General features: G+C 47.5%; 1 protein-coding gene across 1 annotated transcript in view; it reads left to right on the top strand.

The window, feature by feature from the left end:
* Window positions 1-14,169, top strand: part of LOC144106893 (sodium- and chloride-dependent glycine transporter 2-like) — a 45,430-nt gene extending 31,261 nt beyond the window's left edge. The window contains exons 8-14 of the mRNA XM_077639840.1: window positions 2,721-2,827; window positions 4,733-4,857; window positions 6,872-6,984; window positions 8,586-8,823; window positions 9,944-10,044; window positions 11,267-11,422; window positions 13,863-14,169. Coding sequence (XP_077495966.1) covers window positions 2,721-2,827; window positions 4,733-4,857; window positions 6,872-6,984; window positions 8,586-8,823; window positions 9,944-10,044; window positions 11,267-11,422; window positions 13,863-14,078 — 1,056 coding nt within the window. The 3' untranslated portion in view covers window positions 14,079-14,169. The remainder of the gene's footprint in view (window positions 1-2,720; window positions 2,828-4,732; window positions 4,858-6,871; window positions 6,985-8,585; window positions 8,824-9,943; window positions 10,045-11,266; window positions 11,423-13,862) is intronic.
* Window positions 14,170-15,364: the final 1,195 nt, after the last annotated feature.

The raw sequence follows: 15,364 nt of genomic DNA, 5'->3' as shown, positions 1-15,364 counted from the left end.
TCGAACCCGACCGCGGCGGCTGCGTCTTTATGGAGGAAAAACGCTAAGGCGCCCGTGTGCTGTGTAATGTCAGTGCACGTTAAAGATCCCCAGGTGGTCTAAATTATTCCGGAGCCCTCCACTACGGCACCTCTCTCTTCCTTTCTTCTTTTATTCCCTCCTTTATCCCTTCCCTTACGGCGTGGTTCAGGTGTCCAGCGATATAGGAGACAGATACTGTGTCATTTCCTTTCCCCCAAAACCAATTATTATTATTAAGTAGACGTGCGAAAGCATGTGTTCAGCCTGACTGGCTCATGAATTTGCTTTGCTGGGTCGTCGCCACGTCTGGTTATGGTTAATATTAGACTCAGGTTAAGCTCTGATCGAGGTTAAACTGATCTGATCTGTTCGCGCCGCAGGTGGAAGTTGATGGAAGTGACGATGTACTATGTACAGCGCGAGTGTGTGTTGGAGTTTAACACGAGGCGTGCTCGGCTGCGTCGACAGCATAGTGCTCTCCTGCAGTGGAAAGCTAAGCTTTTCTGTTCGAGCCGCCGCGGGTTCGAAACCCAATGGCGGGAACATTTATTTCCGTTCTGCTTCTTTGGTTGGGTCTGACCTCGTGATGTAGTGCTTTCGCACCAAAACACGCTCCTTTGGAATAGCACTGACCATTATTGGTCTGCAGCCACATTTTGGCTGTTGTACCAATTTGAGTTTTTCCGTCCTTAGAATTGAAAGAGAAACCAAAGTCTTGCTTTACTAGTCAGCTGCTGCTGCCAGCGGTTAACGATTGCTGTGAATCGATGACATCACGCCACGTGAATGGCGACCGTCTACATGATATGCAAGGTGTTCTACAACAATAGCTTTGGAATCTCTTTTATGGCGCGTTCACACTTGGACATTTGGCGGCGAGAGGGAGCGGAATCCGCGGCCGCCGAAATGCTGTCTCGTTCACACTTCCCTGCCACAGCGTCGTCGCTTATCATCTGTGTGTCGTCTGCTCACAGCGTACACAGATGTGGCAAGAGGTTAATCGATGCTGTCTACATACCAAAGCCGTATGCACGCTTGCGCGCGCTAAATGCAGCTGTTTTGTCGGACGTTACGCCATTTCTAACATTCTCACTTTTTAAACGCCTAGTGGCGCCATCTGGTGGTCAGGAGAGGAATCATTGTTGTCAACAAACCGACGCCCCTCTTAAGCCTAAAAGGGGAAGAATCGTCACCCGAAATAAAAATTGAAGCAAATTTATCGCTCAAACGTTTTCATATGGGCGAGATAAGACAAAGCGAAAGACCGCTGGCTCTTTTATGGCCTCTGAACGCGCTGAAAAAGGCAGCAACAGCGACGAATTCAGTCCGATGCGAGGCGTCCTGCATCGAAGGGCACCGCCATGCTTGTCGCCACTGGTACTCGCCTTCCTATTGGCTGACGAGATTCGGCGGATTTTTTTCCGGCGGCAGAATTCGGTCCTGGACCGATCGGCCTTTCCGCTGGGTATTTCGGCGGAATCTGCTCGCTCTCGCCGCCGAAAGTCCAAGTGTGAACACGCCATTAAAGAGGCACCCTTCGAATTCCGTTCGTCGCACGGTCTGGAATGGTGCCCTTTTTTATAGCCTTGGGGACGCGTCCAGGTCCCTTCTCACGATCGAGTGAGGCGGCACAAATGCTGGTGTTGCGAAGCAGTCACGCGCCTTTCTGCTGAGGCGTCAAACATGTCGCATTCTGAGCTCTTAAGACGATTGCTGGCTATCGAATCGGTTCAAGGCCACCAACCAATCATATCAATGCTGCCTCCAAAACACATGGGTGTGCTTCACGTATACGAATTAGACGCACCCTTCGCAGCCTCGCGAAAGTGGCCGAGCAGCCTAAGGCATCCCCTGACGCGATGTTTTTCATTCCAGTTAGAAATTTCATGGAGGCAGTAATCACCGCGCTGACACTGTGGAAAGGATGTGGGATTGCTCGGTTGAAAAAGCTGCACAGCAAAATGGTGGTTCTTCATCGTAGTGTTAATAATTGTTTTCATAGCGAATGTATTTCGAAAAAAAATAGAGGACCTAATATTACCGGCTTAGCGCATTAATAAGCGAAAGCTGACTGGAATTAGCGGCCGAGAGTTCTGGAGCTGCACGCCGGTTTTGAGGTTTCACAGGCTACTGACCGGTTGGGCGTCCCTACGCTCGCGCGCATACTCGGCCTCCTCCTGTTTGCGCAGTCGGTTGGAGTGCATCCCCTGCACACTTCACGGACCCGAGAGCCCGCTTGCACGAAGCGAACAGAATTGTCCATATCCCTGTCTAACCTTATTCGTATATATTGGAAACTGATTTTTGAGGGAAGGAAATGACGTAGTAGCTGTCTCACATATCTCGGTGGACACCCGAACCACGCCTTAAGGGAAGGGATAAAGGAGGGAGTGTAAGAAGAAAGGACGAAAGAGGTGCCGTAGTGGAGGGCTCCGGAATAATTTCGACCGCATGGTGATATTTAACGCTGGTACATCCGGTAGCCTCTTTCCCCACAACAGTCTAGTTCAACTGAGCGCCGCAAGTGGCGTGACAGTCTGCTAACATCTGAGTTTCCGACCATTAACGGTGGTGGATCTTGGCACGTGGGGTCTTCAGGGGACCTAAGGAGTTTTAGGTTAGGTTGGGTTGGGTTGGGTTAGGTTAGGTTAGGTTAGGCGATGCACAAGGCTGACAGTCGCTGCTTCTTAACAACGCAGACGTGGGGAGATGCGGCATTCTCGGTGCTGACAGGGCTCGCCGTCGGTGTCGGACAGCTGCAGACCCTAGCGTCGTACAACGCCTTCGACACCTACACGCTGCAGTGGTGAGTGTCGTGAAGATTGCGGTTTTCTTATCAGTATTCATTTGCGTTTCAGGAGCGCCGATAAGAAGAGTTGGCAGATTTGATGTCCTCACACGCGATGATGACGACAGCTTGTCAACTCGTCATCGTCTTCGTTATCGTCAGTCAGGCTAAATGCCTCTCCCACATTGCTCTATTCCCTGGCACATTTAACCCTGTCCTGCTCTAGCTGTTCAGCATCTGTGCCACAAGATTCTTAATATTACCTCCCATACTGACCGATTGTCGCCCCAGGGTGCTTTTCTCTTTGCTTAGTATCCACTATTATCCAGAAGAACAAGATTATGTGTTCTTCGCCGGCAGATGGAAAGTTAATACACCATTTTATGAATAGAATTGCCGCGCGGGCAGTGAAGATGTGTGTGCGACCACGACCGCATGCATTATACCGCTTTTTATTTTTCCTCAAGCACGATAACTTAAGGACACTAGTGATGAGCAATGTGGCAGTCCTCGAAAAAAGGTGTCTTAGTCTTAAAAAGCTTCGAACTCCATGGCTATTGCGAGTACTGCGGAAACGACCAATTTTTGCGCATGGTGTGTTCATCGGGACCAACAACGTCCTTGGTAAACCTATAAATGTCTAAATTCACTCATGTGTCCTCAGTTAACACAGTAGTGAGAGGACCGTTTGCTCTATTGAGCTTGTTTTTATGTTGGTACCTGTTAACGTTCGTAAACTACGATAGTTTGCAAGTACCTTAATTTTGTTGTTCGAAAATTCGGTTCGCGTAACTTTCACCGATTGTTCATAGTTTAAAGAAGGCTGCGCCTTCGGCTTATCTTTCCTGCCACTAGCCGTTAACGTCACCGACATGTTGGGCCTGTAGTTGCGTGCCATAGCTTGTGTATTTTATCCTCAGTTATTGCGCAGTTTTTTTTATCCCCTGCGTGAAAATAGGGAACGGGCGCTAGTTTCAGTCATCAGCCTCTCCTTACATGTTCATCTAAATTTAAAAAAAGAAGACTGCATTTGAATACAGACTATCAGGTGTACCTTGTTTGGGTTCGAATCGCTGCCCCAAATGGTTTTTCTCTGCTGTAGAAAAAAAAATTCAGTTAGAGGTCAATGGAGCGTGAACCTATGCTTTTCTTTTGAAACGTCGTGATAGAAACCTTTCGTCAACAGGTGTTTTCCAAAAACTGCTGATGATGATGATAGGTTTTTATGGCGCAAGGCCATCTGTGGCCAAAGAGCGCCATGACAAGAGGTAAATTCTTTTACTCAAAGTGGGATCAAAGACCCATTTCCCTAAGCATTTCACTCCAAATTTGCCGATCACCAGACGAGGGGGAAGCTTGTACCCGTTGTATGACCGGTGGGTACCCGGCGGCACTGGGGTTCGAACCCCGCACCTCCCGCATGCGAGGCGAATGCTCAAACCACTAGGCCACCGCTGCGATACCTCTTCCAAAAAATAATCAAAAGCATTTCTAGGCATCAATATTACGTTAGCCTTGTTGAAGCTGAAATTGTTTCGAAAGAAAGATATTGGCTAACCCCACAGTTTGAAAAGTCTTCGACAAGAGCACTTAAAGAGCGTGTGCTGCTCACGCATATAAAAAAGGGTTTCGTGAGTTCTTTAAAATACACAGTAGGCTTTTCTGACAGCTCGCAAATCATTTATAAAATCAACTTATGGGTGCCAGTGGCAAAACCTGAAATCGAATCGACAAGTACGACTAGCTCACTCCAGTCCGCATACCATACCTCAGCAAATTGTTGCTTGTTTTAAAATCCGGACTTTCGTTGCTGCGTTCAGGTTCTATTCTCTCAAAGTGAAAACCATTGCACGATAATCAGATAGCGCGCCTCAAGGCACTGAACCCTTGAATGACATTCTTTTCTGTTTCTACCTCTTCCAGGGCCTTTCTAGCGCTGCCGCTGTTCATGACGCTGTCCAACTTGCTGTGCTGCGCACTCGTCTTCGGCATGGGTGGCTACTTGGCCCGAAACGTAGCCGCCTGCATCCAGGACTTCGGCACACAGAGTGCGTGTGAAGAAGCTATACGGCTGGCGTATACGAGAGCATAAAAATGTCCCACTGTTGCAAAAACTGGGAAGGTAAACCATGGGTGCTACGTCTGGATCACCCTAGAGCATGAAATGCTACTGGGTATTCTTTTATGCAGAAAGGAATTTTATCATCTTTGCGCTTGCCTTAACAGAGCGCCCATAAAGGCCTGTGTATTCTTCAAGGCTATCATCTGCATTTCTGGGCAAATACTTGGGTGCTCCTCTGGTATCCATGTGAGGCTGGACTTATATTGTGGAAGTGGGCCGTGTTTTACAGCACTGGCTATATGGAGATGTTGCTAGCAACATCTCCACGGCCTACATCACCAATACAAGTCTAGTGCTCTTGTGAAAAGGATAAGCGGAGATGCCGAGCAGTGGGTCACTGACCTCTGCGCAGGGGTGCACCGGAACACCTGAGCAGACTGACTGTCAAGCATTAGTTGACAAAGGAAACATCCGAGTGGTCACTCAAGTAATAGTTGACAAGAGAGACTAGAAATTGGGAGGGCCGGACAGGGAACCGCCAAAAGTTACTGTGTAATGCGTTTCATGCTATACGATTGCTTAAGACACGCGCAAAATACGGTGCCTTGATCTCAAAGTTGCGCGCTGCTCCGCCAGTTGCCTTCTCCTTTCCTTACAACTTCTGGTCAGTCAAAGCAGGAGTAAGGGTTCAAGAAAATAAGCTGCTAAGGTCTGCTTGGTGGAAGCACAATGCCGATCGATCTATCACACAGATAACATAATATCCTACTTACCTGCTGGGAGAGTAGAGGTAGGTATATGTCATGAATGCTATGCAGTGTGCTGGAAATGAAATGTTTTCTGGGCGTTCGCAAGTGCGCCCAGAGTTGAGTAGTGCTAACCCTAACCGAGCATGTCATGTACACGAGTTTCTAATTCAGGACGCCATTGACGAGCAGACTTAGGATCTGCAGTAAGGTATGTGGGAACTGCTTTGTTGAAAGGGGTCTTCTCAAGTTTTGATGAAAGCGGTGCAACACGATTGTATTGTACAACATATACTGGTGGACTAGTTGGTCAGACATGGCTCTTGTAAACCAGCGCAACGGCTCGAAGCCAAACAAGGAAGGGACAAAACACAGCGCTGAACCTCACTTGACGTTGCCATTCGGCCCTCAGGAACTTGCATATCATTATACCTTGGCTAACTGAAGGCTGAAAGGCCACAGACAAGCCCAGCACCTCAGGAGGCAGAATGCGCTTTCGAATGCAGAAGCCAAGCATTCGTGATTTACACGAAGCATTTGCGATGACGGGTATGAAACGAGACGGTTCGGTGAGACAGGACATGTTCATGTTGTACAGTTTTATTTCTTGTACAAGGGGCTCTATGTCTTCATCCTGTCTCACCGAACTTTCTCGTTCCATAGCCGTCATCGCAAATGCTTCGTGTAAATCACGAATGCTTGGCTTCTGCATTCGAAAGCGCATTCTACCTCCTGAGGTGCTGGACTTGTTTGTGGGCTTTCAGCCCTCAGTTAGCCATGGCATAAGGATATGCAAGTTCCTGAGGGCCGAATGGCAACGTCAAGTGAGGTTCAGAGCTGTGTTTTGTCCCTTCCCTGTTTGGCTTCGAGCCGTTGCGCTGGTTTGCAAGAACCAGGAGTGTACTGATTTGGTGAGCGGGCAATTTCACGTCACTTCTGAATATGATGGCTGCCCTCTACAATGGGCTACAGGAAGAGCTTCCCGGCCGCCCTTGTTTATAGTGTGTACCAGCGGGTCATAGCATTTGACTTAAAACGCACCGTTGAATAGCACCCCCTTCACGCGATAAGCACACACAAGGAGGTGGATTGGGAGCATTTGAGGTGCAGCTGTGCACTCGTCCTGTCGCTGATTGCAATTTCTGCGTGGATCGAAGGGTGACGCTACTCGCATAACAATTTCGTGCAGCGGCGGGTGACAGTGGCGTGGTAGTCGCAGCCTCATTTGTAACTCTGCGGCCTTTTCGTTCGCAGCCTTCGTGTTCCCCTTCATCATTTTTCCCGAAGTGGTGAAGGGGATGGACTGGCCTCGCCTATGGTCGGGTCTATTCTTCTCTGGGATCTTCCTGATGTCCGTCGACTCAATGGTCAGTTTCAATTTTAAGACACATCATCATTTGTCACAACGACGCTATAATGGACTCAATGGAAACAAAATCATTTCTTTGCGTTGACGCAACGCACCTTAGCCAATAAGCGTCCAGGCTAAGGTATTTTCTGTCATCAGAAGTTAAAGTTTAGCCTCGTTTTGCGAAGATTTTTTTATCACGATGACTTGCCTAGTGGCATAATCAGCCTGAAACCGGAGCAGGCTACGCCACCTAGCGTTGTCTGTCAGCCAAAATGACAGGTTCTCCTGCCTTGTGGTCCAAAGTACGACTTCTTGTAATCGTCTTGTTCTTGAAGACTGCGTACCTGGGCGCGTCCACGAAAGGTGGAGAAGATAATCCTTAGCGACCGGCGTGGAACATTTTAAGATTTAGAGCATGTTCTCGACACCGCATGTTATTAACAGTCCCATCGGCATGTCACCGACGGCATAAGGGCTACCGGAGCCCTTATCCTGCTAAAGGACACCTCCTTCAATCTCATTATGTTACGAGCGACGAGGGAAGTTCACGGGCAAATCAAGGCGCGCGCACTTCTGAAGGATGACGAAGGGGGAGACCGGAGCGGAGATCAAAAGGGAGACTATGGGGGGAGGAATTTGTGTTTAGGACTCCGTAGCTTAGGGTGTCTCCTCCTTGCCGAGAATCTCTTTGTGTACAATGTATCTTGATACGTTTTGTTGCTTATTGAGGTCATCTATCTCCTGAGTAGCGCTGAATGTCTTTGTAACTCTTTTCAGCTGTTCTATACGCTATGAAGTTTGTGTAGCAGTGGACCTCTCTTCGAAACACAATATAATTTACGGCTCCATCGCATAACGGACAACGCAGAGCTCCATCACGACTGGTACGGGTGGTCCTAGACTTATTTCCGACATGTGATTAACTCTTAGTGTGTCGAGCTGGCAGTTGCCCTTCTTCCGCCCTTTTCTATGACCGACGCGTGCGTATAAGCTGTACACCTTCCTTGGCCTATATCAAGTACCCCCGAGAAGTTGAGCACCAGGTCAGTAAAAAGCTTGTACCCACTGGAAGACCCGTGAATACCCTGCGGCATTGGGGATCCATCTCTGAGCCTCCCGCATACGAGGCGGATTTTCAATCCACTGAGCCATATCTGTGCGACTGTTCATTATGAGGCATGCAAAATACAAGGAACATTTAGGAAACTGAACAGCAAGAAAGCATTTTATCACAGCTGCCGCGGCGGCACAGTGGTTATGGCGCTCGGCTGCTGACCCGATGAGACGCGGCTTCGATCCAGGCCACAGCGGTCGAATTTCGATGGAGGCGAAATTCTAGAGGCCCGTGTGCTGTGCGATGTCAGTGTACGTTAAAGAGCCCCAGGTGGTCGAGATTTCCGGAGCCCTTCATTACGGCGTCCTTCATAGCCTGAGTCGATTTGGGACGTTAAGCCCATACGAAGCCATGAACCCATTTTATCGCAGTGCAATGTTAACATCACATTCTGGTAAAATTGATATTAAATATATAGAAAATTAATGCGCACATGAATGCGGCGCCTGCAATCCTTTCTCGAAATATTGCCCCTGCAATCTCGGCGATGTGCGCGCGCCCAGATCTTCAACGTGTGCACGGTGATCGCGTGCGTCGAGGACCTCTTCCCCCAGGTGCGCGCCCACAACAACGTCAGCAAGGTGGCCTTCGTCGTGTGCATCGGCATGTTCGTGTCGGGCTTCCCCACCGTCACCCAGGGCGGCAGCTACATCGTCCGGCTGCTGGAGGAGCAAACCGTCAGGGGCATATTCGGCCACTTCATTCCCCTCGCCGAGGTCGTGCTCGTCATGTACATCTACGGTAAGTGACTCCCACACGCATCATCCCTGCCGCACGTTCCCTTGCGCCACTGTCTCCGCTATTCCTCTGCATGTGTGAACTCCCCCCAACGGTGGGCTCACCTGGAGCCTTCCCTTTTCCCCTGTCCTTTCGTCACTCAGTCCCCGCATTCTCTTGGCTCTTCGCATGGTGCGTTTGGTTCACTTCGGAACGGCTGGCGAATCAGCTGGCCATGGTGACTCTGGCTCAAAATCTGCTTGACGCCAAGTGATGGAGTATATACTCATTGTCATCCGCCTGGACGCAGCCGCACTGCTACAGAGGAAACATACACATTGTTTCACCTAAGAATTAACATAATTTTTAAAAATGGGCTTTTTAACTTAGAAGGCGCTTTTTCGCCATGGCATTTTCAGCGGTGTAGTACATCAGAATACAGCTAAGACGCGCTAACTGCGCTCCTTACGGGGGGCTGCACGCCTCTCAATAGTTTGGGAGACTAACAGTAATAGTCAGAAGGTACACTGTTCAGTATTAGTTAAACAGCCTGCTAGTTAGCGCTTATTAGGCCTATTCTGATGCTCTACACCGCTGACAATGCAATGCCGAAAAAAGCGCTCTTCTAACTCAAGAATCAATTTTTAAAATTGCATAGCAGATTAGGTGAAACAACCTGCACAGCTTTCTTTGCAATCTAGCTGTTCAAAAAAAAAGTGTGTCCAAGTGCAGGGCTCGAACCTGGGGCCATCAGCTGTCCACGGCCGTCACTCTCTCAGCTTAACTTACTATAACGGCTAGTAAATGGCAAAGCAGAATTTCATATTACCACTGACTGATTTCGTACACTTTCTTTTTGCATTGCACGATAACCGCTCCAGTCTCTAGCGCGAACGGCCCTGTTGACGCACTAGAAAAAAAAAATCCTTGACATGTTTTATGCGTTCGCCCCGTAAGTTCACAGCACAACGCAAGCTAAAGACAAGAGGAGGAACTTCACGGAAGGGCGAAATGCTTCGCGTTCACCACAAGGCAATCTCGCATTAATGACAGCAGCAGTGCGTCGTGTATGATACGTTGCTTTGACGCTTTGTTCTGAACTCTGCTGGCCCCTTAGTGCACAAGCATCCTTGTGTCCCCCCAGGCATTCGACGATTCTCGTTCGATGCGGAGTTCATGCTTGGCCGACGTCCCAACATCTATTGGAGGACATGCTGGATCCTTCTGTGCCCACTTGCCCTGGCGGTAAGTGTGTAAGAAACTGGATCCGTGGTACGAAATCGACGCATGGCGTTTGTGCTCTTTTGTTCCATTTTGTGACCCGCCGCGGTGGCTCAGTGGTTATGGCGCTCGGCTGCTGACCCGACAGACGCGGGTTCGAACCCGGCCACGGCGGTCGAACTTCGATGGAGGCGAGATTCTAGAGGCCTGTGTACTGTGCGATGTCAGTGCACGTTAAAGATTCCCAGGTGGTCGAAATTTCCGGAGCCCTCCACTATGGCGCCCCTCACAGCCTGAGTCCCTTTGAGAGGTTAAACCACCATTAACCTAACCTGTTCTCTTTTGTGTGCACTGGAAATATACAGGGTGTTTCACCTACGACTTTACACAATTAAAAAAAGGCCTTTTGATTTAGATGAGTGCTTTTTAGGCCATAGCACTGTCAGCGGTGTAGTACATCAAAATACAGCTGAGACGCGGTAAATAGCAGGCTGGATAAATAATATTGAATAGTTAACTTTTTGACTATTACTTTAAAGCTCCTTGATTATTTAAAGGCGTGTAGCCCATCGTAATATCCATATCAGTTTTTAGAATTGCGAAGACGCGGCACCTTCGGAGATGTGGCCCAAGTAATTTTGGCTACATCACGCCAAAATACATGCGCTTTCAAGAAGCTTGCAGGCAAAGTAACCTCTCCAGTGCAAGCACCTCGCCGAACTAGCCAGAATTTGTTTGGCCACAGCGTCGAGCGTAACCGCATCTTTGAAACTGTAGAACTGATATGGGTATTACTTATGGTGGGATACACGCCTGTCAATAGTTATGTAGCTTAACAGCAACAGTTAAAAAGTTAACTATTCAATATTAGTTAACCAGCCTGCTAGTTAGCATGTCTTAGCTGTATTCTGATGCGCTACACCGCTGACAATGCTATGCCGAAAAAAGCGCTCGTTTAATTCAAAAGGCCATTGTTCTTAAGCTGTCCAAAGTCTTAGATGAACCACCATGTAGAACGCTGAAGTTACAAAGAAAGGTCACTGTTTGCATACAACGAGCAGCCAAGTGAATAGCATTCGAAAGGCTGCTGCTTCATTAGGTTTCCGGGAAATGAAACTGCGCATTCACACCGCGTCAGTTCGCGAAATTACTATGAAAATACACTAATCGTGTGTCTTGCTTGGTCCGAGAGTTCTCAGCCGTTAAATGGCGCGGGCACTTTTAACTGCTGCTTCTTCCTTCGCAGTTCGCCTGCTTGCACAAAATAAGGACGATCAAGACTCCCGTTTTCTTCAACGTTACCATACCGGGCCAGTACCAGGCCCTCGCCTGGATCATTGGCTGCGCCGGATTACTCCAGATACCGATCGGCGCTTTCTCCTCCATCATGGAGAACATTCGGGTGAGCGCCGAGTGTCTCCGATAGGCGTCGCATTCTCCGGGGGGTCTAGGTGGCGAACTGATTCCGGTTAATTGCCTTTTACTTTCCCTTACAAAAATGATCTATAGACAGTCTATAAACTTCTTATAGACTCTATTGCCTTCCTACAGATATTTCTTTTTGTCTGTACATAGTCTCTAGACTGCCTATAGACAAAGTCCACTGAAAGTGTACGGCCATAAATCTATAGACTGCCTATAGACTGTCTATATATAGCATTTGTATTGCATATAGACTGTTCTCTATGGTTTGTCTATAGACTTTATAGACAGACGTCTATGAATAGTCTATAGACTGTCTAAAGAAATTATTGCAAAGGTTATGCGTGATCTTTCCTTCCGAAGATTATACTATAGGGCTTACCCCTCCAGAAATAAAGGATGCTACAAGAGTACTTCATAGCTTACTCACTCCTCTGTGGTTGTATGCTGCAAGAGACTCTTTGAATGGCCCGGTAGCCTACACGTAGTATGGAAAAGTGATCTACATTTTTATGCGTTGGTAACACATTACTGTTTTTCATCCATAGTGTTGCTTCGCAGTTTTCCTTAAAACTGCAACACGATTTTTTCTTTTTCACATGAGGAGCTGAGGAGTGCCAAATTATTGTCACAAATAATATTGAAATAATGCGCCATGCTTCCTAAATTACTCCTACGCTCTTGCAACATCGTCACTGTGGGCACACGCTGTTGCATGAGCAGTGACTAGGACCGGGATATCTGCTTTCCCCCCCAAACTCTGCCGCTTATCAGACGTTTCGCAATTGTCAAGCGCAGGGAAGTTTGTTTGCCATTTACAGGCGCAGCATTATAACTAGTTCCCGCAGTCAGATGTCGAACAGTTGCCGCCAGCCGAATCCTGTATTTAGTCGCATAATAAACACACTTATTCGAAAAAAAAATCTGTCAACAGTCAGGGGGTGCGTTAATCATTCGGGATAAAACGTTCGTCAGAAATAAATATTTCTGCCCGTTTTATAAAAAATTGTTTATGATGGCATTTCTTTTTTCATTCATATATCCTGAGATTCATATTGACAATCGAAGTGCGATATGCGCTCGTTCGGCGAGCGCGTACGTTGCGCGAGTTAGTACGGTACTTCTACGACGCGCCGTAAATGCTCGTTTTCGTTGAAAATCGCCATTGCGCCTGCAATGGCGCTGCTTTGTTTAAATGAGTACAGACACAAAATTTCAAACGCAAAAAAAACGAGATAATTTATTTCATGCGTGTTAGGAGATTTTCAGCCGCAGGCGTTCAGCGGAACTTACCTTAATATGATTTTCAATGTTGCCAGAGCCGCCACTCAGCATTTGCACCCGAAGGAAGTGACGTCAAGGTGCGCTTTCACCATTTACTGTGGCGTCACCGAACCCAGTGGTTGTTCGCGGAAACAAATTGTGCTTACCAACGGCACTGACGTGGCAAAAAATGTGGGAGCTCGGCTTGATAAATCGATGGTGACGTCTAGGGGCCCTCCATAGCTGGCGCTGACCGAAACTGAAATTGCTGGTACAAAATCGTTTCTAGTAAATGATTCCCATGACGTACTCGTGATTTCAACTCATTTTCATGATTAGGCCTACTATGCCCGTAGACCTATTTCAAGGAGAAAAGAAACACCTAAAAATTTTGTGTCTGCCATTTTAATGGAGAATTGATTTGTAGGCAACGCACCGCATTAAAAGGGAGATAACTAGAAAGTTGTGGGCGAAGAAGAACATGACGACCTCGATACATAGCTGGAAATGCATTTATGCGCAAGTTACACCTAATGATTAGAGTACCTGTCTGGAAGTTATTAAAGCGAAAGCTTTCCTGGCCTAGTCGAGCCAAGGTCATCGGCGCCGCAATTTGACCTTCAAGTGGAGGAGCGGTGGAGTTGTGGCAGTCACGTAACATACCACGTCACTCGCCTCCCCCTTGGCAGCTGTGGCCAAGTGACTAACGACGTGACTCGCCGTTTTCTGAAAAAAAAAAGAAGCCGGCGCCGCTATCGCGGCATTCACATTGCAGCTCTCGATATGGACGGAGCGAGTCGGCCGGAGCCGTCCACGTCGTCGGGACGATTTCGCTAAGCCCCGCTTAGCTGAGCTAAACTGGGACCATTTTTTTACAATCGCCCTAATTAATATTCTGTTAATATATTTGGCCCATTTTTCTGCATTTGACATGTTCTTATGATGCTTTTATTTTTTTCTGTTAACTGTTTTTGGAGTGCAGCCATGCGGCTGAATTCTTTAATGCATGAACAAAATAATTGTTACATCAAATGTTCAGTCAACTAACCAATTAATCAACGAATTGGTCAGGTAATCAATCAATCAATCAATCAATCAATCAATGAAAGGTAGAATGTGACGAGATACTGCGCTGTGTGGACTTCTTGTCCTCGCAGTTTCCGCTCCGGGCCTTCCAGCCGGAGTACCTGTGGGAGCCAAACACGGTGAACCGGGTGAATGCCTACTTCGAAGAGATCGAAGACCGGGACATCGGGGTGGGACAGGAGTCCAGCGGGGTGGAGGCTCCGGGCATCCTGTACGACGCCACCGAAGTGCTGGACATTTCCATGAACCAGGACGAGCCACTGGCCTTCCGGCCCTTCGTGGGATGAACGACCCGCCCGCTGCTCGTCGCAGGAATTTCGACAGCGGCATTATTTTCGTGCCCCGGAAATATTCTCCCGCTGCCTCTGCCACCATACTCCTGTGCATTTCCGGAGGATCGGATTCATTTTTCCTATTGTACAGTGTTTATCATTTGCATTTATATCGGTATACGAGAATATCAGTAAAAAAGAACCTTTTTCACTATCGGTACACAGATAATCACATTTTGGTTTATGAAGTTGCAGAATATAAGTATCTAGGCCTTTATATATCTAATAACCCCTATCGGAACAAGCATGTTGACTGTTCAGGCGAATGTTCTCCGAAGCCTTTTCTTAAGACTCTAGCTACGCCTCACGACGCTCGAAAAGGATACCGAAGCGTTTTTCTTACGACGCACGACCCATATTCGAATACGCAGTAATCGTCTGGGATCATTTTACGAAAAACATAACATAAACAAACATTGAGGTTGATATACGACTCATGTGGACGAGCACCAGTCAGTGACCTGCTTAGAAGAAGTGGCTTACCGTCTGCTTAAAAAACAAATTGCGCATATCGGTTGAAAATTTTCTTTCAGCTACTTAAGAATTTCATCGCGAACACTTCCAATATTTTTACTTAATCGTCGCGGTATCATATTACAAATCGCCACCCTTTGATAACAAAAACTCGCGGGTTAATGCTTTTAAGTGCTTTTTCTTTTTCTAAGGACCATCACTCACTGCAACAGTCTCACTGATAGTTGTGAACCAGAAGACATTGCATTTTTCTGAAAAGCATTTAAACTGTTGTTAATTAGCTTGCCGCAGTATTTTCTTTCCTGAGCCTGTACGTATGCATTTTTCTTTCTTTTGCGTGCCTGTATTTTTGTATTTTGGAAGAGCTATATTCCCATCTTGCATGAAATCGCATTATTCATAGATACACTAACTAACGTGTTTCGACTGTCATGATGGGCGACTCCTGGCGAACAATTGCTCATTTCTCGAACAATTGCATTCGAAGACTTAGTCTGCAGTCAGCTGTGCTTTAATAAAGCATAAACAACTCTTAGGGAGCAGGTGGATACGCGCCTTTTCCGAGGGGTCGTGTTAGTACCTCAGCCTCTACTGGTCTCTTGTGTTAGGCACTTGTTCCATGCAATGCGGTTCCGGCGGTGAGTGCGACACCTACGATCAGCAATCCCAAGCGCCCCGAGAAAAGTAAAAATTGGCTGGCGGCTTAGCATTGCTCAGCACGAGATAATGTGCGAAAAAACCGTTTTCTGCAGGTGGAAATCATCGCC

Source organism: Amblyomma americanum, chromosome 10 (genome assembly GCF_052857255.1).
Source record: "Amblyomma americanum isolate KBUSLIRL-KWMA chromosome 10, ASM5285725v1, whole genome shotgun sequence".
In the NCBI taxonomy this organism is placed as follows: domain Eukaryota; kingdom Metazoa; phylum Arthropoda; class Arachnida; order Ixodida; family Ixodidae; genus Amblyomma; species Amblyomma americanum.
Note: the sequence above shows the minus strand (reverse complement) of the source record. Positions and strands in the feature narration are given on the sequence as shown.